Source organism: Diprion similis, chromosome 14 (assembly GCF_021155765.1).
Source record: "Diprion similis isolate iyDipSimi1 chromosome 14, iyDipSimi1.1, whole genome shotgun sequence".
Classification (NCBI taxonomy): Eukaryota; Metazoa; Arthropoda; class Insecta; order Hymenoptera; family Diprionidae; genus Diprion; species Diprion similis.
In genome coordinates, this window is record NC_060118.1 from 9,049,646 (window position 1) to 9,076,025 (window position 26,380).

A 26,380-nucleotide genomic window follows, 5' to 3' on the forward strand; every position below is an offset into this window, starting at 1 on the left:
GAATGAGAATTTTGTTCAATTGTAGCACAGCGATGGAAGAAATGTTTTTTTTTTTTTTTTTTTTTTCTTTATCCCATTTTCGTGGAACATATTTTCTCGATCGAAAATTTCGTGGAAACTTTTCCTCTGTTTGGTGAAATTTCGTAACATTGATGTCATGATTTTTATTTTTGGGTTTTTTTACCAGATTCGTGATTAGAAAAAAAAAAAAAAAATCGCGTGAGCGAGAGAGAATATGACAGAGACAGAGAGAGAGAAAAAGTATAAAATCAATATGAAAGTGGGGTGTAAAAAAAAAAAAGAACTTCAAAGAATCTTTCTTTATTGTTGTTTTTTTTTTCAGGTGGATTCGGAACGCACCGAGGATGCAGGACCGTCTCTCGTGGTACATGGTCTTTTTATTCCTGCCGACGATTCTGCTCGCCACTTCGCTCGACAAAGGTAAGAGCTAGAATGAAAAAAGACGCGAAGAGGAGGTTAAAAAAAAAAAAAAAAAGAAGAAACACAACAAAAGTACATACAACATAGAAATGAAACGAAATCAAACGTCGATCGTCAAAAATACAAAACACACACACACACGCACACACAAAATTTCAATTAGATCGTTCCGTGCACCCCCCCCCCCCTCTCCCCCCTCGCCGTTACCACCTCGCCAATCGAAATATTAATTTCCAAAAATTCCATTATTTCTCATACCTACTGCACAATATAAGGCATCGAGTTTCACACGCGTATATATCGCAAAGCAATTGTAACTCATTCCCCTCGAGGAAATGAGAATCATTTAATTTCAAGCCTGCTGTATAGCTGTTTGAATCGTATTTGACAATGAGAGATTTTCATCCCCTCGTCTCTCACTCACTGTCACTGTCTCTCTTGAGATACTGTTGTTATCCAAAAAGACGAATAATCGTTCGTAATATCCAGAGTGTCAAAGCGTCATTCAATCTCTTCCAGCAGTTGCGATGCTGTAAACCTTATATATGGCCTTATATTGAAGAGCCCGCTCCAAAGGACAGCTCAAAAAAAAAAATTTTAAGAGGTCGCTCCAAATTTATTAAAATGTCAAAGATCGTAAAAAAAATTAAATTGAAAAAATTATATTTCCAGTGTTTTGTTTGATTTTTAATTCATGTCGTGGTGTATTGTTATCGATTCTTTCTTATTAAATTAAAGAAAAGAAATTATGAAATTTTAATACGAATATTAAAAGGTCGCTCGAAAAGATCTAAAGAAGTGCACCGAAAAATTTGAAAAAAAATTATGAGCGACCTTTCAAAATTCAAATTTTGAACCGAAACTTTCGGAAACTTAATTTTCTTTTTGTCTATAAAATTATACCGTAACGAGAAAAATTAAAAAAATAAAAAAATCGATTTTCGACGATTTCTGACGTTTTAAAAAATGTGGAGCGACCTCTTAAAAATTTTCTGAAGCTGCCATTTGGAGTAGGCTTTTAAAACATCAAAAACTAACATTTTGTCACACGAGACTCAAAGAAAAAAAAAAAATATATATATATATATATATATATATATATATATATATATATGTATATATTAGGCACAATGTAAGAAAAGAAATCAAACAAAAATGGAAAATCACGACTAGGTGGTAAGTGAATAGAGAAAAAAAAATCTTCCCCGTACCTTTGGAGGAAGGTGGTGAAAATCGCACATTCAACTCACATCGCACGCATTATACTCAGACCGCAGAGAATTACCCAGAGTCGTATTATACATACAAATACATACATACATATATATATATATGTATATATACGTATATCCGGAATCCGGGTGTATAAGGTGTAGGCGTATGCAGGGGACGTAAATCTCTCTGGTGCTCCCCCTCGATCATTCGACGCAGGTGAATATATAGCCACGCAATTCTACGTCATCACGCACATTTATACCGCATATTAAGACAGAAATCTGTTGATGGTGTATGTATATTTATATTACATATATATATATATATATATATATACATATATACACGTGTATGCGGTGAATTTCCGGATCGTTTAGCGTTTGGTAGGTGGTTTTTAGGGGTTGCGAAAAGCGGTTAAAGACTAGGGGATGAGGAAAAGGGAGGATAGAAACAAACGGAAAAAAAACGAAGGCCAAAAAATACAACAACAACAATAATCGTAATAATAGTAATAATAATGATGATGATGACAAGCGTGGTAGCGTGATTTGACAAAAAAAACGACAAGGGTGGATAATATTGATGATCGTGTGTGTGTGTGTGTGTGTGTGTGTTTTTTTACCCGCGAAATTTTTGCCGACAGTATTGCGGAGTGAAAATTATACAAGGAATGTAACAGCGTCGTTGAAAGAGTTACGAGCAGCCTGAAACGAATGGGTATGAGAAGCTGAGGAGAGGCTGTTTCTAATCTATGATCCACTCGATGATTTTTTAAGACTTTCGAAATTGGCTCATATTTATCACCGATCAACTGCCCTCGGAATGATTGAAAATCTATTTGAAAACAGGACTAGATGGTCAACGATTTTTTGATCTTTGAATTTTGGGTGATCGGAATCGGAAAATTTCAAGTCATTTCAAAGTCATTAAAAAAAAGTCGGGTGCGATCTTATTCAGAATAGCTTTGGAAGTTGCAGGACCAATTCGAGATGTCAAAAATGCTGTTTAAAAAAATCAAACTTTCAACAAGATTAACAAGACAAAATGACAAAAAAAAATTTTTCCCCAATCACGTTTCAAACCCGAGAGGAATAATATAAATTCAATACAGAAAAAAAAAAATTTAGAAAAATCATGAAATGTCAAAAAAATAAATAAATAAAACTCTAACCCTTCGCCGGTTACATCAATTATTATTATCATTATTATTATTATGAATATTTCCACTGTAAAATAAATAATGCGAAGCACATGATTTTTGTAACGTGTCATTCGCACACGACCGAGCGAATGTTACTTTCGATGAATTTTAAATTTTTTCCACGTGAAGGTAAAGGAAAAAGCAAAAAAGCAAAAAAGCAAAAAAAAACAAAAACCAAAGGAAAAAAAAAGAAGGTAAAATAAAGAAAACGATCTCGCGCGATACCGACAAGAAATGTTCCGAGTCACCCAGCAGAGAACTTGCGCTGTCGTAAAAATAAGTTCGGAGCTTTCAAATTTTTCTCTCCCTTCATCTCTTGTGTATCCCACATCCTTCGTCCCAGCTTTAGGTATTCTGCATAGGATATGAGATTTTTCCATCCCATACACAACTATATGGTTGAAAGATCGAATTTCTCGTAATCCGAGGGTACGAAAAAAAAAAAAAAAAAAAAAAAGGAAAAATAAATTTACAATACGGTTCTCTCTACCGACATGTCTTACCCATTTCTTTTCACCCATATCCGTACAAGCTAACGTGACTTGTCCCAAGAATCAGAGGGTAAGCTGGTGGGGGAAATAAAACAGACGAACAAACACATAAAAAAATGAATAAGTAAAAAAGAAAAAACGGGAGATAACCGGGTAGCAAAAATTTTTTTCTCGTTCTACATCTAATCGTCGAAAACCAACTGTTCCTTTCTCTCTTTCTCTTTCATTCAAAGATTCCGAGCGTAGAAAATCAGTAACGGTCGCAAGTTGATAAAATTGATATGAGAAATTTGACATTACAGATAAAAAAATTATACAGGAGTTATAAGGGTAGTACGAATTTTCACTTGAACCCTGCGAAACTCTGAAATGTATATATATATATATATTAGGGTGGCGCAAAAAAACCGACAATTTTTTTTTTTTCAAGTCTCGTGTGACAAAATGTTAGTTTTTGATGTTTTAAGAGCCCACTCCAAAGGACAGTTCAAAAAAAATTTTTTAAGAGGTCGCTCCACATTTTTTAAAACGTCAGAAATCGTCAAAAATCGATTTTTTTTTCCCTCGTTACGGTATAATTTTATAGACAAAAAAAAAAATTAAGTTTCCGAAAGTTTCAGTTCAAAATTTGAATTTTGAAAGGTCGCTCATAATTTTTTTCTCAATTTTTTGGTGCATTTCTCTAGATCTTTTCGAGCGATCTTTTATTATTCATATTAAAATTTCATTAATTTTTCTTCTTTAATTTAGTAAGAAAGAATCGATAACAATACACCACGATGTGAATTAAAAATCAAACGAAATACTGAAAATATCATTTTTTAATCTTAATTTTTTGGCGATTTTTGACATTTTAACAAAATTTGGAGCGACCTCTTAAAATTTTTTTATCGAGCTGTCCTTTGGAGTGGCCTCTTAAAACATCAAAAACTAACATTTTATCACACGAGACTCATAAGAAAAAAAAAAAATAGTCGATTTTTTTGCGCCACCCTAATATATATATATATATACACGTATATTTGGTTTAATGGAAGCAATATATACATATAATACATATATCTATATATACACATAAATCGTGAATTATTCAGGTGACCGATGCAAGTTTGAAGTTAATAAATTATACAAGGAGAGTTAAAACATATATACGTATGCACGTATAGGTGTGGGAATATGGGTCCACATGAATTCGTACATGCATAGACCATATAGGTAGGTGACACATGGGCTGCAGGTAGAGCACAGCGGACTACCTTTAAATGGAAATATTTATGACTGCGGGTCGCACGGGTCAGAGGGTGGTTAATCAATTCGAAACCGCGTTAGGATCCATTCATTTTTGGTACACATAAAGCCGTGCATGCGTCCTAGGAACAAACGACGTATGTTCGTGAGCTGCCGACCATCCGCCTACGTGTTCGTACCATGTGCATACGTATAGGGAGCATTCCAAGTGAAATCGAGGAGTATTATTTTTTTTTTTTTTTTTTTTTTTTTTCAAACGTAAAAAGAGTTTTCTAATTTGTTTTGAAAAATATGCAAAGTATCAAAATTTTCCATAGCGTGTCTTATTTTTCTTTTGTTTTTTTCCCCGTTTCCGTAACGACTGTTGGGATTTGATTTGAGAAGAAGTTTTTTTTTTTTTGGATCACAGGTTTGATTTTCAATGCGCCAAAAACCATGAAAACACAGTCTTCGAATGAATAGTCCTGATCGATTTCCTTTGACTTATTTTTTTCATGAGTTCTTTGTTTGAAATGTTTAGAGAAATTTTGAGACCAAGACGGAAGTCGGCTTAGAAGATTTTTGTTTAAAAGTTACAGGTGAGACGAGTTATTGATAAGTTCCAAAAAAAAAAAAAAGAAAGAAAGAAAGAAAGAAAAAATTCAAAAAACTCGAATTCAATATAAATTTGAAACATACAGATTCGTGTTTAATTCGATTTTTCTCACTTTTGGGCATCCCGTTCAAAAGCTAAAGTAGGCGAAACGAGTTATTGAAAAGTGTGAAAAAACGTATAAAATAAAAATTTATGTTTTTAAAAATTATATTCAATTGTAAGGCAAAAGCTTGCCCACTTTCATCTTGCCCTCAAAATATTCATTTTTCACCAAAGAATTCATGAGAAAAAAAAATTTGAAGTCGCAAACGATTACGATTATGGTTCAAAAATTGTATTCTCCCGTTTTTTTTTTTTTTTTTTTTTTTTTGTTTTTTTGTTGGGAGCAGTGAAAAACAAAAAAAGAAAGAAACTCAGTAAAAGATGATTTCTTCGTAAACTCTACGCCATGCTTAAAAATAAATGAAATCGCCGATGATAAGTGGGTCAGACGTGGGTCGATGGTGAGGTGGAATGCCAAGGGTGGTTTAAAATGCGTTTTCGTTGTTTTTTTTTTTTTAATTTTTAATTTTTTTTTATTTTCACCTTTTCTTCACTCCTACTCCTTCAAGCTTTGGTATCTTACAAAAAAACAGATCCTCCCAAAAAATGTAAGCTCTTTATCACAAGTTAAACAGGCCGCCGTTTTGATATCTATTCCGAATTCTCATTAAACACGGAGCAAACCTTAACTTTTCTTTAAAATTTCGAATACTTGTCTATAAACTGTTTGATATTTTTCAAATTTATACACAAAAGCTGATTCTTCAAGTTTTCCAAAACCCCTGCAAATAAGCATATATATATATATATATATATATATTACACAGTTATCATCAAAAGTCATCTAAAAACGACCGATTTTTTTTCTCTTTTTTGACAAAAAGTTCGATAAAAAAAATTATTATCATTATTGTTATATCTTTTTTTATTCAAAAAGAGAAACTTTTCCATTTTTTAACCACCCTGACGTGTATACATATATATATGTATATACAAACCCTCGGTCACCGTATCTAATGTACATACACGTATATATATATATATATATATATATATATATATACAAGGTATAAGATACAAAAGCTGGTAAAAGTTTTGCACCGAAAACTGTTGGTCAACACGCTTCTGAACCCCGAAACTCGCCGGAGGGCGAAAGTAGATGAGAGGATCGCCGGTCGCACAGAGCGGTAGAGGAGAAACGCGGAATTTATTATCCTCTCCTTTTATATCCAAACATATTATTCTCAACCCCCTCGAGGGTGGGTATGGGGTCACCACTCGCCTTATATAGCAAGTCGGAAATTTTTGTTTCACCAATTTCCCAAACTCGTCTATCCGTGCAGATACAGGGTACAACAACAACAACAACAACAACAACAACAATAATAATAATAATAATAATAATAATAATGATAACGATGGAAAAATTTTTTGTTTACGCATAACGAAAATCAACACAAAGATAGTCGATCACGGATGAATATAATTCTTGGAATGAAAAATTATTCTGAAAACATTACAAGTATCGATTTTATTCTTGTTATTGCGACGATATTTTTTAACGTCAATAAAATTTTTTCCGAATTAACAATTGAACAATTAAAATTACTGGCGACAAGTGTGTGTGCGTGTGTGTGTGTTTGTTTTTTTTTTTTTTTTTGTTTTTTTGTCGATCTTCTTTCGTTACAACTGCTGCAGTTACGTTCAGAATTTTCCGAATACCGACATTTTTTTTTTCTCTTTCAACTAATTCGCTTAGAAAAATATTCAAATAAATAAGCATTCGATCTACGATACGTCGTAAATAATTGTGAATATCGAACAAACACATACATCGCGCATTGAGTTCAAAAAGATGTTAAAAAATTTTCCAATTCCAATTTCATTCAAACACGATGAAAATCATCATCACGATATATGACATGTTCTCGTCTACCATATATGTATATACAATATTTGCACGTATACGAATTCTGTGAACAGTATGAATGATACCTGACGATTTCCAGGGGAAAAAAAAACAACCAAAAACAAATAAATAAATAAAAATAATCTCCGGAAGTGTTCGAAGTAGAAGTAGATAAAAAAAAAAAAGAAAGAAAGAAAAATAACGAAGCAAGCGATGGTGAAAAAAAAATAAAAATAAAAAAAAATAACTCTCTAAACGCGATTACACGTGTGTATGCCTATCATACGTTATACAAACTTTGTATATATATATATACACACACACACACACAAACACACACCTAACGATACGTACGTAAGTCGTGGAACGTGAAAAGTTAATATTTCGCATTGACATTTTCCGTTCGATTTCCCGCGCTTAAGCTTTACGATTGGATAAAAAGTAGGCATGTATATAGTAATACACGGTTTTATATGTATACATACATACGTACATATATGGGGATAAAAAGGGGGGTTTGAAACGATACGAGCAGACCGGAGCGAGAGAAAAAAAAATCCTACGTTATAAGTATAGCACTAGCACTAGCACTCGTGTGTCGTACGTTCACGGAGGTCGAGGGTGGAAGGAAACGAGAAAACAAAATAAAAATAATAACAATAAATAAAGTAAAGTAAGATGAAAAAAAGCGGGGTAAGAAAAAAAAAACAAAAAAAAAAAATGGCGAGGGAGGAAAAAACCACCACCCGATACAGCGTCGTCTTCTGTTTCGTCCGTCTACTTTTACGATTACAACGCTGCCATAGACTTGGACTCATCGGAGATAAGGTGTGTGTCTGTATACGTAGGTATATATATATATGGGATATTCCACGCCAATTCGACGAATGTTGAACCCCGACGATATCAAAATCATTTTATGTTTATTTTCCTAACGTTCTACTCGGTTAAAAATGCGATCTGAATTTTTTTCAACTTCGTTTATTGAACCGTATATTTTTTTTATAAATATTCGAAGTCGATTGCGAATGCCCATTTTTATAAGTCTAAAAAAAAATTCTCAAAAATCTGTCGAGTGACACAAAACACCCCCCCCCCCCCCCCCCCCCCCCAAATCAAAAAGCGTCAAATACGGGTGAATTTGCTTGTAAGTATTTGGTTTAACCACCCCGATGATTTGCCAATCAATTTCGTAAAGATAATTTTCAGTTTAAAAATTTTTTAATTTCGAATCAAGTGATAAAAAAAATATGCGAAACAAAAACGGCGCGCGTTTTCCTTAACGAGGGATGTTTTGTGTCGTTCACCAGATTTTTAAGCATTTTTTCAGATTCTTAAGAATGGCCATTCGCAATCGACTTAAAATATTAATAAAAAACAAACGGTTCGGTGAGAAAAAAAAAATTAAGGTCACGTTTTTGTACCGAGTAGAATGTCAGAGAGAAAAAAAAACAAAAAAAAAAAACATGAAATGATTTTGAGTTGATCGAGGTTAAACACTGGTCGAGTTAAGCGTGGAATACCCCATATATACCTATATTATATATGTGTACCTACATTTCATGTACACGCGGTCTATAAACTCCACGCGATACGATGTAAGTACATAATGCGTGCGTATGTGCGTATCTAGATGTAAGTGTGTACGTAGGTAAAATATAAATCAGAGATTTCATCTTAAGTGCGTCCCTGCAGGGTCCGTCTTCGCGGCTCTACGGGTATTACTGGTCCTTCCTCGGCCTTCTCTCCTCTCCTTCTCCTCTCCTCTCCTCTCCTCTCCTCTCCTCTCCGCTCCTCTCCGTTCCGCGTCACTCCTTGCGCGACGCCGCACCGCTACTAAAAAAAACTCATAAGCCACCCTGATAAACTTGTCAACTATACGCCAGACGCACGAAGAGCTTAGGGGTTGGGTGGTAGGTAGTTGGTGTGTTGGTGGTGGTGGTGGTGGTTTGGACCGGGAACCAACGGTTCCTGTAATGAATTAGAGGAAACGCCGGTTTCGGATGGTGAAGCAAAAAAGAAAGAAAAGAGAAAGAGAGAGAGAGAGAGATAGAGGAATGAGGGTAAAAAGCAAAATATCGTGCAGAAGGGGGAGGAAAAAGAGAAAGAAAAGAAAATACTCCATCCTCTATCCCGTTCACCCATAGGTACACATACATCTATGGGTAGCCAGAATCCCTGTTATCTCAAAGTTAATCCATCCACGTTACCTTGCAATTCGTATAATAAATGTCCAAGCCCTTTTTCTGTGGTGAAAAAAAAAAAAAAAAAAAAAAAAACCAGAAGAAGAAGAAACAGTTTTTCACTTTTCATCGCCGTGAAAAGCTGTAAAGAATAGTCGTCGGTTTTTGCCGACAAACTTTTCCGCGATGATCACAGAAGAAAATCGACAGAGTGAAAAATCCAAGACTTGGTATAATAGGCAAATGAAAAAGTTTCGAAACAAAAATTATATAAGAGAAAAAAAAAAAAAAAACAAACAAACAAACGAAACGACGAACTGAAGAGAAGAAAGAGAGAAAAAAAAAAAAAAAAACTTCCGGGAAAAGTGAAAATCGTTGATTATTTTTTCGTTTTTTGTTTTTTTCTTTTCTGTCTTTCCTCGAACAAACTATATTATGAACTGGTGAAAAACATAATCTCTTACTTAGAGAAAGTAATGCAAGGAAAAGAAAAATTATTCTATGTTTGTCGGTATATGAGACATTGAAAATCGATTTATTGTCCGATAGAGTCGAAAGTACAAATCGAACGGGATATGGAAAATTTTCGCGCGTGAAATTTGACAAGTTTTAGATTATTTTCATTCAAACCGATAATTATTATCAACTTTTTACAATAAAACTTCGCGAACCTGGGAGGTGGATCCAGACCGCGAAATACGATATTCGTCGTTTCTTGCTATATAGTAGGAAAAACCGACTGTTTTTTTTTTTTTTTTCGAGTCTCGTGTGACAAAATGTTAGTTTTTGATGTTTTAAGAGCCCACTCCAAAGGACAGTTCAAAAAAAAAATTTTAAAAGGTCGCTCCAAATTTTTCAAAACGTCAGAAATCATCAAAAATCGAATTTTTTTTTTTTAATTTTTTTTCTCTTCACGGTATAATTTTATAGACAAAAAAAAATTTTTTTCAATTTTTTGGTGCATTTCTTCAGATCTTTTCGAGCGATCTTTTAATATTCGTATTGAAATATCGTAAATTTTTTTTCTTCAATTTAGTAAGGAAAGAATCGATAACAATACACCACGACGTGAATTAAAAATCAAACAAAATACTGAAAATATAATTTTTTTAATTTAATTTCTTGACGATTTTTGACATTTTAAAAAATTTGGAGCGACCTCTTAAAAATTTTTTTTTTAGCTGTCCTTTGGAGCTGTCCTCTTAAAACATCAAAAACTAACATTTTGTCACACGAGACTCAAAAAAAAAAAAAAATAGTCGGTTTTTTTGCGCCACCCTAATATACATATATATATATATATATATATATACCTAATTCCAACTTCGGTGTAATAAATTAATCGGCAAATATAGATTCTATTATATATACTTCATTTCGTATAACTTGTTATTCGCACCCGCCACCCCCCACCCTCCTTCTTTTTAGGAGCATATATATGTTTATAAATCATTAACGTACATACATATATATACTATATATATATACATACAATATTATACAAAAAATATATATATATATTTGTATAATTACTGTCCGTCTGCGGACATACTCGTATCCTGTTTTCATCGTAATTATTTAATTAAAAAGCATGTCCTTCGTCCCGGTCTGCCCAAGACAAAAGCTTTGATAATCGTAACGTCCTTCCTTATACGGACCATTTGCCTCGAGGAACGACGCCGCGACGCGACGTAGAACGCAACACGACGTAACGCAGCGTAGGTACGTACAGGAGCTTTGAATTTCCCCTGGGATACTTGGGAAAGACGGCAAAAGGATATTCGGCGCATAAGGATGAGCTGCGAGAATTGCACGTCGGTACCTTATGCATACATACAAAATATATTTATATATACATATATATATATATATGGAGCATTCCACGCGAACTCGACTAGTGTTAGGCTCCGATCATCTCAAAATCATTTCATGTTCCTTTCTATCATTCTACTCGTAAAAAACGTGACCTGAATTTTTTTTTCAAATTTTTTTTTATCAAACCGTCTATTTTTCATAAATATTTGAAGTCGATTGCGAATGCCCATTTTTAAAAATCTGCAAAAATTCTCGAAAATCCAGTGAATGACACAAAACACTCCCCCCTTAATAGTTTTTTTTTTTTTTTTTTTTTTTTTTTTTTTTTTTTTTTTTTTTTTTTTTTTTGTTGCTTATCAAAAAATAAATAAATCAGAGGTGTATAATCAATTGTATGAATAAAATTGTAAATATCAATTATTCTAAATCATTCATTCGTTCATCAGTTCATTCCAAAGATTAAACTACGCTTTTTGTACACATACGGAATGCTCATGGTCGAATGATTTTTATAATAATTCTTCAATAACTAGTCTTTTTCTTCGAGACGTAAACGATTCGCTTGTTATTCTTTTTTTTCGTTTTCAAAACGGTATAAAAATGATAGAATTTATCGTAAAAAGACCCTAGAGGGGATAAAAAAAAAACTAATCCCGAATGAAAATTTATCCTCGAGTAAAATTGTTTTACGATTAAACAAAGACAAGAAAAAAAAAAAAAAAAAAAAAACACATTAAAAAAAAAAATCACGACCGTTCGTATCCTACAATTGTTTCGCACCAATTTTTACAAATTGATAAACTTTTATCATGCAGAACCTAGTGTTCAAAATTTCATCGATTGTTATACCGAATTCAGTCTCATCAGCGGGGCACTGGAGGGGGGGGGGGGGGGGGGGGGGGGGTTAATTACCTGTCAAACGTGAATTGATAACAACGCCGCAATATACGTTTAACAAAGTATAGCAAAGAGAAAAATATCATGCAAGGCGATCGTGTATCGTTTGCCGTTGAATAAATTTTAACACAACCTTATGGAAATACATAGATATCATAACTCTACATCCGTCGTTGCGTTGAATTTTTTTCCACGCGAAAAAGTAATTACGGTATTAAATTCGGGTAATAAAGAAGCAGAGATGTATGAAAAGGAGAAATTTAAAAAAAAAGAAACAAACAAGTGAAAGAAATAAAAGGGTTAAAAAAAAAAAATTTAAGATTAAAGTTACGGTTACGTCGAACACTTTTTTTCATTGGAGAAAAAGTATACGTTGCAAAAAATATTTCATTACTGGCTAGACGCTCTTTTCTTTCATCGGAATCTTCGTAATCTACAGATCCGGGTTTTTGAATTATAACTAGGGAAGGTAGAGGGAGTGAAGAATAAAAAATACGAGAAGAACAGAAGCGAGTGACAAGGCTTGGTTCGCAAATGGTAAAACATTTAATTGACTCTACGGTAGATAGATGAGATAAGATAAGAAGAAACAGAAAGAGAATATAAAGGCGCTGTGTCTCTGAGCATTGCCAAGAGAGAAAATCCAAATCTCTGTCGTATAAGTCGGTTTTTCTTTTTGCAACGAGAATCCCACGCGCGAATACGTAGGACACGTATAACGGGAATGGAAGATAAGAAAAGAAAAGAAAAGAAAAGAAGCGAAGAGGAGAGAAGAGAAGAGAAGAGAAGAGATGGGGGAAAAAAAAGGAAAAGAATGGAGAAAAAGGACCGAGATCCTTATAACAGAGAAGGAGTAGATGTCAGATGTCCTTGGTGAATAGAAAACGTGGGTAGATTCAATCCGATGACCCTTGACACGATGGCACAATCGGTAAGAGCTCGCCACGTGGAAGACATCGATAAACGTGCGGGATGGTGTCCGTAATACGCATGTGAAATAGGGGTGAAAAAAGAAAAAGAAGAAGAAGAAGAAGAATTAGAAAAGGTGGCCCCCATAGGCGACGACGACGACGATTCTGATCCGTTGAGAGGAACTTTCAATCCATTTTGACGAGAAATTAATTTATTTTTGTTTTTACTTTGAACAAATTCAGCGAAATTTTACCAAAACTGGAGAGAAAAAATGAAAATTTTATGGGGCAAGACGTGTGCCACCCTCCCCTACGTCTCTAAAACAATGCTTTGTAGTGAATCGTTCCTTTGGAATCCGATGATTTATGCGTAATAGAATCTAACAAAGTTGTGAAAATCATCGAAATCTAGAAAGAATTAGTTTTTTGTGTGTGTGTGTGTGTTACTCATTTCAATTATCCTCTAAGCCTAAGCATCACTGAAACGATTCGGACCATGATAACCCATAATTAGAATGTCCACTAAATATCCATCACGAAATTCCCTGACTTTTTCAGCTTTTCCAAACAAAAATCTTATTATTTTCTTTAAATTGGTTTTAAAACATTAAAAAAAATATACGTAATTTTTCTATACATTTTTGATTTTTTTCGTTTCAGTCCCTGTATTACCGACGGATCTCGTATATTTGATTGACGCTTGCTCGGTCGGTCAATTACCGACGCGACGTCAATTATCAAAGCCTACAGTTTCTTCTTTTGCGATCCAATTATTGCATGAAACTCAATTATTTCTGCAAATCTACATTCGAAATTAAATATAAAATGAATCTATCGTCACCTGAGTCATTTCAGTGATGCGTAGGCTTGAAGGATAGTAAAAACGAGTAATTCCATCTACATTTCGATAATTTTATATATATCCATAGATCCTCGAATCCCAAAGAAACGATCCGTCACGTAGCATCGTTCCGTCCACATTCTACATAACTTTTTCATAAAAATCGCCTGAAACTTTCTCCTTAATTTTCCAAGTCAGGTCTTACACACGATATTTCTAAATAAGAAAGGCGTCGTCGTCGTAATACAAGGTCCTCGGATCTGAGCATAAAGGATCAACCCTCAAGTCCCTCCTCGTCGTGGATCCTTTTGCTCTGCCAACTTTTCATTCCATTTTCCGCTTCACCTTGTGTCGTCGTCGAAATCTCCTTCGCGTGACGCCGAACTTTCCACATCCATGCGGCCTCAGGTAAAGACCTCGGAAGTTGTTCACCTCGGACAACCACCACCACCACCACCATCATCAGCATTGTCCCCGTGGAAACAAAAGAGGGATGAAATATGTATACACTGTAATATAAAAGCAGTGTATTATAGGTGTATACAGAGTCTCCGAAGACCGGCAAAGACTCGAGAGGTTGCGGCTGTTCGGTCTGGAGTGTCTCGGCGTCTGCAAGCTCCAGGTCCCTCAGGCTCTTCGGTTGGCCACAAGAGGTGGAAGAAACTCACCGGCATGGCACCAAAAGCGCGCAAGCCATTCAACTTTGGTCACGTACCGTATCCCGGCTCCAGTAGCCGATTTCCGGTTAATCTCTTTGACTTCGTTTTCGTCACACCGTTTCTTCTTCTTCTTTTTCTTTTTTTCTACTTTCATCCTTTTTCATTCGCAGACTCGCTCGCTGTGAGATGAAATCTCGTCTTTGCGATGTATAATTTACAACAACCACTACTTGTACAATGAAACGTAATTTGCTCTGCAAGAAAAGCTCGACGCTGTATTGATTTTTCTTCAGATCTTGGCGATGAATAAAAATAAAAATAAAAAAATAGAAAAAAAAAAAAAAGAGTCAAGTTGGATGAAACGTTGAAACAAACGAACAAACAGATACTAATGAACATCCGATTCTCCGTAGAATTGAACTCAATAAACAAAACAGTCTCAACCATTTTCTTAAACAATGAAATACGTATTCGTGTAATCTTATATTCCGATTATAAAAAAAAAATTAGTGATTTCTCTTACAATAGTAAAAATTCACAACTTCCTTCACAAATAAAATATCGTATCTCCATTGAACCTAACATTATATGAAATATTCTGTCGAAATCCAGGGTAATTAAGTAATTAAGAAAATTCAACGAATATATTTGTCAAAGATCAAAGAATATTCATATGTTTATTATAAAATAAATAATATCATCTCTAATCACCTAGGATTTCACCAAATCATATTTTGGGAAAGATTGGGGCAAAGTGGGCACCTTAAAATATGTTGCACCTAAAAAAATTTGGAGGCAAAGTGGACCCCCTGAAATTTTTTTAAATAACAAGTTATAAAATTAACCAGCCAAAATTTTTTATTAAATATGAATTACCCGGTAACAATTGACTCGAGTAATTGCACAGCTCATAACGCGAAAGGTTTCAACTTGAGCTTGAATGACTCTGAACTGGTCAAAGTGAAATAATTTTCTGAACTTAAATTTATGATTACTTTTTCCTCGAGAAAGCTAGATAATAATTTAAAATAATTATTCATATGAAAAGTAAACATTTCATTCTCATTTTATGAGCCATTTTGCCCCACTCTCCCCTACTAAACATCATAAAGCACGTATTCAAAAGGGTTGAAAATTTCTATCACTGCATTAAATTCCATTAAAATCAGTGCGTGTAAACAATCGAACCCGAGTATATAACAAGCATCAGAGACTGATTTCCATTGGCCATAGTCCATTTTTTTTCTTGTTGGGTATTTTTTTTTCCTTTTCTTGTTTCATTTTTTTCATTTCTTTTTTTTTTTTGCGTAGCTTTTATTGAATAATTGGAACCCGGTCAAGTGACGTCAAATACCAATCTCGTTTCGCGCAGCGCGCATCTGTCAACGTGATCACGTTTTCTGTCAGCAGAGATTACATGCACCAAGTCTAATTCAACTTAACTACTTGCCTTCACCGAAGTTTCGTACAATGTATAGAGCGAGAAGCTAATTTGACATTTGAAGTTACGTGAAGATTTGTGCATTGGGTATAATACATATATATATATATATATATATGCATACATATACACATATACCAAGTAATATATGTCCATGTATTATTTAAACTGCGGAATCACTTCGAAGATTGGATTAGAAAAGATGTAATAGAAATGATAATAGATGAGGAAAAATGTAAAGCGGGAGAGAAAGAATAAGAAGAGAAAGTTACAATGCCGATGATATCCCTTGGAGAAAAGAGATTGGTCTGCGATTCTTTACAAGTTCACTAACCACCACCTATATTATATATATATATATATATATATATAAGGCATTCCACGTCAACTCGGTAAACGTTTGACAATGAAAATTTTTTATTTCACCAAGGATTTTTCTTACGTTAGTACGATACCTGAAAAGATTGAGAAAGAAAAATTTCAAATTTTTTGACCTATAATTTTGTTAAACCCGTCTCAGAAACACCAAAATTAATTTTTATCAAACAAACATAAAATAACTAACCACATTTGATTTTCGAAATAAAAAAAATTTTCTCGTTTCTTCTATTATTTTCATCGTTCTTTTTTCTATTTTCATACATATCAAAAATCTACTATGAAACATTTTCAAACGAATCGTAAGTGTATTTTAGAAACAGAGGAGTAGTGAAAAAAAATTATAGAAGATGTAGGGCAAGAAAAAAAAAAAAAAAAAAAAAAAAACACGTCTCACTCTGAGTATTCCGTTTTTTTTTTCTTTTTTTTTTTTTTCTTTTGATATAAAACTGAATTTGTACATTTTTCAGATGGGTTTAGAAACAAATCATATACAATTTAAAGACGAGTGATTAAAGAAAATTTGAATTTCTCGTCGTAGTAAAAATCATTGATAAAATCAAAAAAATCTCATAATCAACCGTTCAACGAATTGCCGTGGAACGTCCCATACATACATATACATATATATATATATATATTATCTACAGGCTAGAGTAATAGTGTGTTTACGTGTGACATACACACACATAACACGTGCGTAGAATGATCAATGAATTTTGCAATCTCGATGGATAATTTCTCATGCAAATATTCAAAGCTCTCTGCTGTTTATCCCATTGTTTATTTATTTTCATCGATTTATGTACCTATATACGCCTACGGATTAATAAACAAGTTTGGCATGTTAGAATAAATACGTGTGTACGAGCGTATTACATGGTTCTATATATATATATAACTATGAAGGGATAACCAAGTTTTGGTGGCCGGATGCCGCGGCTACGAGGGCGAATCGCGAAGGGGGTGAAGGGAATAGAAGGGAGGAATTTTCGTCAAGGATGAAGCATCGAACGCGATGTTATACATATACATACATATATATATATACATAGATATATATATATATATATATATAATATATATACGGTGAACTTAATTAAGTTGTTCCTCGTATCCAGATACGATTCGCCCCCGTTTCTCCGAAAACTTTTAACTTAATCAAAGAGTTCGACTTATCGAATTGCTCTAAAATTTATGATCCAATCTAAGTAGGAGGACCGTCGTCGTCCTCGTCCTCCTCCTCCTCTTTTATGCAACGTTTATTTTTCTACCCCCTTAAATACGTAGAGCACTGACACACATAACCTAAATCCGTATAGACCAAAACATCTAGTTTAACGTTAGCAGTATAAAACATAATTACAACTGACCGGAAGTATGTATGTATGTATGTATGTATGTATGTATGTATGTATTAAACCGGCAGCACTCGCAGCTCGGCAAGTTCCCAGAGTTAATTAGAACCGGACCAATAAGGGTTTCAAGTTTTTCTTGTGCCAGTCCCAGACCATGCCACGGGGGGTGGTAAAACGATGGTCAAAAGTTGAGTGGGTCGAGTTGAAACGACTCGTTTTATTGCGCGTAAAAAATACCCTCCGGTCCAGGGTCGATGAATATAAGAGAGAAAATCATGCCGTCGCGTCGCGTTCGGGGTTAATCGTGTAATTCAAGTCGGGCGAAGTCTCCCGAAATCACTCCGAACCATAGTCGAGATGAAAATACATTTCAATTCGTAAAGGGTTTTCACTGGTGGTAGTTTTTTCGTGGTTGAAGAATTAAACAAAACTTTGTCCGAGCGACTCGAAGACCGGAAAGAAGGGCGGGGGGGGGGGGGGGGTTGACACAAAGCATCGTTTCCTCATCCCCCCCCCCCTCCCTCTCCACCTCGTTTACCCTCAGCATCCCTTCTTCTTATTCTTGGGAGTTACTCGTTAAAGAGAGCATCAACCATTACCAGTCCTTTCTTAATTACTTGTTAATCCATGAACCGTTGCTGGTCCCTCGGCGTGAAGTCACTCAGCCGAGAATATAAACCTACAGCTAAGCAATTATGAACCCTTGTATACATTATACAAAGTCCCGGTTGTTCTTAGCGACTTTCATTCATCCGTGTTCTCAACTCTAACATCACTTCTTCCCCCTGATCATAACTGGAGATCCTTTTCGCAGTTCTTGGGGCCTCGAGTTTTTTTTGAGGGAATTTGGATAAGAGGATACGCAGCAGGGTGAAAAGAATTTATTTTCGCGCGTGATCAAGTCGAGAGTGATTTAAAATGGTATAATTATACTCGGGTATAACTCCAAAAAATTGCTATTTATGTGGCATGCCCGTAAACCGTCTGTTTTTTTGGCAAGGATAAAGATTTCTGGACGAGCTGAAGGCGAGCCGGAAGCGAGTACTGAAATTATCCGAGCCAAAAAACGGTTTACGGGCATGCCACATACAATATTTTTCACGGTATGGGCATTGAAAAGCAAAACGAAGAGTGAGGTTATGTCGCGATCTGTTCGACGAAGCTACTTTATTCGGCAGTTTGGGATGCGCACTTCGAACTGCGCATCAAAACTGCGGAATAAAGACTTTATTCCGCAACTTTGTTCGCTGCCGAATAAAGCGTCACTTTACGGAACGAAAACTGGCACAAAAAGTGAACTTTTCAATGCCCATGCCGTAAAAAAAAACATTTTACCGCAGCTGCATGAGATGTTTTTACGCAAATATTGGTCTTTTCAAGTGTGCTGAACTCGAAACACGATGTTCGTGAAAAAACCTGACGTGACGTAACTTCTTCAACACTTTTCCCGATTTCATTGAGTAAAAAATCCGTCCAATTCCTCGGTCACATACCATCGTTATCAGGATATGGCTAAACAATAAGATCATCCCAGAACACCTGTAGGTTACCGATAAGTTGATAACTGGATTGCGTAATATTATCAGAGCGTGAAACGGTTTCGTCTCCTCGTTTCACGGCAAACTTAAGAGAGCAGAAGCCATTTGTTAAGCAAGAGAGAAGCTACTCGGATCGTTAAGTGTAGTCAAGTGAGCGAGGCTTTCGCCACCACCTGCAGTGATAGGAGACGTGCGTTCCCTCCTCCATTATATCCACCCACCCGGCACGCCAAGTGGGTTTTGTAATATTCTCTCAAATTGTAACATCCTCGTTCACACCCGAGGCCAATTTATCGTCACCCTTTAACACCGCGCAATTCCGAGCTCAAAGACCAGCGAACAATGTCTCAAGTTCCTTTCGCTTCAAAGAGACGCAGGCATCAGAAACGCACGAATAGAGAATCATTTATTACAATCAGATTCCGCGATGCCAAATACATATAATAGCTCTAGAATGGTAACCCAATTTTCTTTTTTTTTTCTTACCTATTGTGGTAACCTGATTTTATAAATCACCCTAATTTTGAAAAAATCACATCTCCGATAAAATTTCACGAAAAGGGTTCAACTTTAGCTCATTCTTTTAGTTTTTTGATGCAGGATCAAGTAAGCATACGGCTATTTTTGATCGAGTCGGAAAAGTTAGTAAAAAATTATGTAAAAGGGTACAAAAAAAAAAAAAAAATGAAACGGAGGAAGATTTCGAGTCACCTGGGGTGGTATTTCAGGGTTAAGAATAAAAATTCGTTTGCCGCGATGAGGTTTTTCGTTAATTCGCAGTGACGAGATACTGGTTTAGAAAAAACAAAAAAAAAAAAAAAAAGAATCACTAGAGATTTTGCAAAATTATCAAACAATGTCTATGATTATATAATTACATATAAAAAAGCTTCGTCAGAGTTTACCGAATTTTCCAATATTCAGAATATTGTGAAAAAATAATGAACTTATTCAAGAAACTTGTCATCACGTCACGTAATTTAGATATGAATGAAGACTTCAAAATTATGCAATTGAACGCATAAATTATTGCCCAAAAGTATAATATTGCAGTTAGTACATAAGACTCATTGAAAGCAGAATAACGAGAAAACGAAATAACGAATACACAGTATATAAAAAGGATGCGGAACACAATAACCGCCATTCTGCGGAACGTTTCATTCATTAGCATAATTATTAATTGTTTATAAAGAGTATATATAATGTCGCAAAGGCTGAGCTGAGAAAGAACTGAAGTATCGGGGGGGGGGGGGGGGGGGGGGAGGAAAAGGAAAGTGGAATTAGATGAAAAAGAAGCTATATAATATATGTATACAGTATATATAATATGTATAAATAAGAAAAAGATTTAAATTAATATTGCTTCGACGGTATTGAAAAGGAAACTACCAGAAAAAAAAAAATAAGACAGGTTATCTATCATCGTCGATTGAGAAGGACATAAAACGATAAAGACGTCTGATGTAATAAATTTTCATTATAAATACGTACATAGATTATATTAATACATATATACACAACCCTTATTGCCTTTCGTTTTCAATCTTTTCTTCTTTTTCTTTTTTTTTTTGTTGTTTCTTTCTGTTATCCAAATTTTCGTATATTGCATGAATACGCAGATGAATATATATGTATATGTGCATATATATATATATATATATATGTATACACACACACACACACACACACACACACACACACATACATACATCTATATATTTATAAAGGTATAAAATTTTTTTAATATTCAACCGGCGCGTCTCCTTTGTGTAAAGTTTGATTCAAATATACATGAATGCCTAATAAAATGACTTTGCAGCGTTGCTATGGAGTCGGGATACGGAGGCCTCCTCCTCCTCCTCCTCCTCCTCCACCTTCTCATCCCCTCGCGTAAAAGAGTAATGAATTCCATCGCACGGTTTTCGTGGAAAAGAATATCCCACAACAGTCCACTAAGGGTGAAATTTTTTTTGTAAAAACCACACACACGGACGATAACGCTCGAATGAATGAATGAATGAATGAATGAATGAAAGAATGAACGATAGTGAGAGAAGTGGAATGAAAAAGAAACGAGAAAGAGGAAAGAGGAAAGAGGGGTTGAAATTTTTTTCGAGCCCAGTCACCCTCGCAGCAAGTCGATCGCTGTTTATATTCACTCGCGCTCGATCGTTACGAGTCCTCAACTTCGCCAATCGCGAATATTATGTAGGTACCTGCCCTGCACCTGCTATAATTGTCTAATTAATACGCGAGAACGAGCGGCTCCGTATCGTGCCAATTAGCCCCACACAGTTGGCCGAATGGCGGCCGAGGGGTGGAACCACCCTCAAAACATACCCGCTGCACCCTCTTCGATCTTCGGCAACGCGATGCAATTATATTTTTTTTTCACCCCAATTTTAGCGCCGTTTTCTTCCCGTGTATTGTTTCGAATTATTATTATTGTTGTTGTTGTTGTTTATTTATATATTTCTCGTTCTTTGGGTGTTTCTCAGGTCGTCGAGTACCCTACAGCATGGCCCCGGAATGGAGAGCGTTGTGGTACAGTAATTTGGACGAGTTGCAGAGGGTCAACGATGCCAATGATAACAACACGATATCAAACGTGACCGTTCAGCTTGGCGGAAACGCATTTCTTCACTGCAAGGTTCGAAATCTTGCCGAACGAACGGTTTCCGGTGCTGAGGTTAGTTTCTTTTTTCAAAGTATTTTTTTTTTTTTCTCTATAATATCGTAATTTGACGTCAATGAATTTCGTCAATTTTTATATTTAAATGTGAGTGTAATATTCAGTTTCGTTGTAGGATTGAAGTTCCGAATTTGAAAAGTTCCGAAAGCGTCTAGTTTCGAATTATTTGCCGGTGAAACTTGAAGTAAGGGAATCAAACTTTTGGGAAACAACGAAGTTTCGAATGGTCTCACAAGCCGACGGTTCAAAGTTACGAAATACAGGATTCCATGGAGTCCAAAAAATAAAGTTTCCATTGAGTAAAATTCAGAAAATTAAAATATACTCACACGGCCTAGTTTTCTCGTCGAGTGGTTGTAAAAAAATTAGAAAAATCGAAAATCCCAATTACCAGGATTCCGAACCTAAGAATATAAAAAATCCAAAACAAAGAAAGATCAAAGTGTTGAAATTTCACCGAGCCAGAACCGCACAGAACTGAAAATCTTCCGTCATTCCAATTTTTTCATTTTTGCTTTTTCGCTGCGCAAAAAAATTCGGAATCTCGTGCTTTCGGAACTTTTCAAATTCAAAATGTCAATCTATTTTTTTCGCCTGTAACTTTTTCTTTCTCTTTTTACTTCATCAATTGCACATGTTATACTTCTCATATTTCTTCACCGCTAGTGCAGTGCAAACTTTCATCAAACACTCCCGACGTTATTACACGTTTGCACGAAACAATTTTCTATTTTTTTTCATTCGAATAGTCGAGTACGTATAGAATTTCAGTAGGTATGTATTAAGATGAGAAAAATCGGGTTCCATAGAATTTGAATCACAAAGTTAATCAAGTTGAATTTCATTAAGTATAATATATGACAATTATGATAACGATAATTATAATAATAATAGTAATAATAAATTACCTCAGAATCTAACTGTAAGAAAAATTTCTACTCTCAAATTTCGATCGAAAACAAAAAAACGTCTGATGAATTCAATTTGTTGTCAGAGATTTTGCACTATTGTTACTGTTCCCTGGTTGTACCAGTTAATAATTTTATTCCTGAATAACATTCCTATATTTAATTTTCATCAATATTTTCGCCACAGCTGTAATAATTATTTCGTATTTTACAAACCGTCGATACCGATTTCGATATTCAATCGTTTTGCAGCAAAACGGCTCATACAACAAAAGAGAAGGGAGCAAAAAAAAAGACAGAGAAAGAGAGAGAGAGAGAGAGAGAGAGAGAGAGAGAGAGAGAGAGAGAGAGAGAGAAATCGAAATTACAGAAATCGAATTGCGTCAAGATATAATCAAGGATGAATAGAGAGATAAAACTTCCAGAAGTTACAGAAACGCTTTTCGATCGCAATTTCAACCCTTTCACTAACCGATAACAATTTATTCTCTGACTCACACTCAAAGAGAAGAAAAAAAAAAAAAAAAACACACAAAAAGGGAAAGCAATTTTTCCAACATATAATAGAATAAATATTTTCGCATGTTTTTGAATAAAATTCATATATGGTGGAGAAATGGTGGATAAAGGAGACAAGTGAAAAAAAAAGTTTTTTTTTTTTTTTTTATTTTTGTTTTAAAAACCGTGTCTCTAAGCTTGTCGAAATTTTTGATAAAATTGAAATTTAAAAAGTGCAGACGTTATTGCAACGACGCATGTTCGACGGAGGGAGAGCGGAAGAAGGGGGGGGGGGAGGTCGTTATTCTCACGGCTTTAGGATCGTATGAAATTAGGTAAAATCTAACTTACTCAAAGTGAGCGATGTAAATTTATCCAAAAATCAGCATTTTACGGTATGAAATTTGAATTATAGCCATAGAACGATGATAGGGAGACGGGAATATCGGGGATGAACATACCTATATAGGTACATATGTACACACACACACACACACACACACACACACACAATATATGTATATAACGCAGACGAGTAGCCCCACGAGGAATGATATCCGCGAAATCGTGAAGTTTAATTCCGTCGAGATCGAAATCAAGTGAATTAATAAACTTGCAAGGCTTGTATTTCTCTGTCTGTCTCTGTCTCTCTTTGTGTGCGCGTGTGCGCGTCTGTGTGTGTGTGTGTGTGTGTGTGTGTGTGTGTGTGTACGTGTGCGAAGCCCGAAGCCGGGAGAATTGGAATGAAATAACCGTGCGAAAATCAATCCACAATTTTCGTATCGAACAAACGCGTTTTCACCAGAGTTTTGGGTAAAGGGGTGAAGTGGGTGGGGGTGAGGAGGGGGGAATTCGAGTACATATTAACAAAATATATTAATTAATCCCAACGAATGTTTGCAGATATCATGGATCCGCCGGCGAGACTGGCACATATTGACCAGCTCGATGTTTACATACACAAACGACGAACGTTTCCAAGTGTTGCATCCCGAGGGTTCCGACGATTGGACGCTGCAGATAAAATACGTGCAAAAACGGGACAACGGGACATACGAATGCCAGGTGAGTTAGCCCGAAAGTGATTTAGGAAACGATTTATATATCGCAATTACTTTATAATACATATGTATGCGTAATAGTATTACACATACGTCAGATAATAATTAATCGATATATACGTATTAGGCACTCGAAAGATAATTAATTAATATTACAAGCATAACGTGTTGAAGGAAATTGGCTTGATTGAATCGATCGATAAATCGATTTCCTTTAGTATCGTTGAATATTATATATAAGTATAATACAATCGGTTTAGGTTTGTGTGTGTGTGTGTATTTGTATTTATATACATATGCACATTAGGGTGGCGCAAAGAACCGACTATTTTTTTTTTTTTTCGAGCCTCGTGTGACAAAATGTTAGTTTTTGATGTTTTAAGAGCCCACTCCAAAGTACAGCTCGAAAAAAAAAAATTTTCAAGAGGTCGCTCTACATTTTTTAAAACGTCAGAAATCGTGAAAAATCGATTTTTTTTTTTTTTTAATTTTTTTTTCTCGTTACGGTATAATTTTATAGACAAAAGAAAAATAAGTTTCCGAAAGTTTCAGTTCAAAATTTGAATTTTGAAAGGTCGCTCATAATTTTTTTTCTATTTTTTGGTGCATTTCTTTAGATCCTTTCGAGCGAACTTTTAATATTCGTATTAAAATATCATAAATTTTTTTTCTTCAATTTAGTAAGAAAGAATCGATAACAATACACTACGAAATGAATTAAAAACCAAACAAAATACTGAAAATATAATTTTTTTAATCTAATTTTCTGACGATTTTTGACATTTTGAAAAATTTGGAGCTAACTCTTAAAATTTTTTTTTTTTGAGCTGTCCTTTGAAGCGGGCTCTTAAAACATCAAAAACTAACATTTTGTCACACGAGCCTCAAAAAAAAAAAAAAAAAAAAAGTAGTCGGTTTTTTTGCTTCACCCTAATATACACATACATGCAATTTTTGCAAACAAAAATGAGAAAACGATAGGGGGGGGGGGGGGGGGGGGAGAAAAAAAAACAAAACAAACAAACGACGAGAAAAAAAGTAGAAAAAAATGAAAGAGAAGAAAAATGAATAGACAAGCTGTAGCGGAATGAAAAATTCATATCCTACCGAGCGAGGAAAAGAGAAACAAGGGGAGAAAAAAAGAATAAAAGTATTGAAAGAATGGACGGAAGGTAAAGAAGGAGAAGAAAAAAAAAGAAAAAAAAAAAAAAACAACCCCAACAGCAGGAGCGATAAAAGACGGGGAAAACTTTTCAATCGATGGTGTCACGATAATTTATTATCTATCCCTTGTGCGACGCGTCGATGTGCATACCATATACATATATACATATACATACATAGACATATACGTATAAGTATATTACATTACCCAACATTATGTAGAAATATATTTGTGTAGCCATTCGATAATCGTAATGCGTGTGTTTATGTTTGGTTATGTAAGATACATATAACAAAGCGTTGTTTCGCGTTAGAGAGATAGATTTTTATCAGCGCCAGGGGAGAGATTGCGTGGAGAGAAGATTGTCGTCGTTGTGAGTGTTTGTCTTTGTGTGTGTTCTTTTTTTTTTGAGGGGCAGGGGGGGGGGGGGAGAAAAGTAGAAACAACTCGAAAGTTGAAAAAGCGAAGCACCGCTGACGTCCTTGGAGAAAAAGAAGAAGAAGAAGAAGAAGAATAGGACGATACACAGTAGATAAGGGGATGAAAAGGAACGACATAGAAGGGACGGTAAACCGTCGTTTTTTCCGAGAAGAAGAAAAAAGTGGAGAAAACAAGCGAGACAGTGACAAAAAATAACTAGAAACAAGATTGACGAAAATGAGAGAGAGAGAAAGAGAGAGAGAGAGAAATAAAGGTAGAGAAAAAATGTATATGTATATGAATATTACGCCTCGCAGCAGCTACTTCCGGTCTCAATGGTCCACGAAAGACTCTCTCTCTCTCTGTCTCCCTATTTCTTCGTATCTTCTCCCTTTTTCCACTCTTTCTTTTGAATTCGCCCTGCTACAGTATATTGTATAAATATATATATATATATATATATATACGTA

At 35.0% G+C, this 26,380-nt stretch overlaps 1 protein-coding gene across 1 annotated transcript in view; it reads left to right on the forward strand.

Moving 5' to 3' along the window:
- Positions 1–26,380, forward strand: part of LOC124414841 (hemicentin-2-like) — a 167,139-nt gene that overhangs the window by 93,413 nt on the left and 47,346 nt on the right. Inside the window, exons 3-5 of the mRNA XM_046895935.1 lie at positions 344–441; positions 21,665–21,855; positions 24,168–24,329. Coding sequence (XP_046751891.1) covers positions 366–441; positions 21,665–21,855; positions 24,168–24,329 — 429 coding nt within the window. The 5' untranslated portion in view covers positions 344–365. The remainder of the gene's footprint in view (positions 1–343; positions 442–21,664; positions 21,856–24,167; positions 24,330–26,380) is intronic.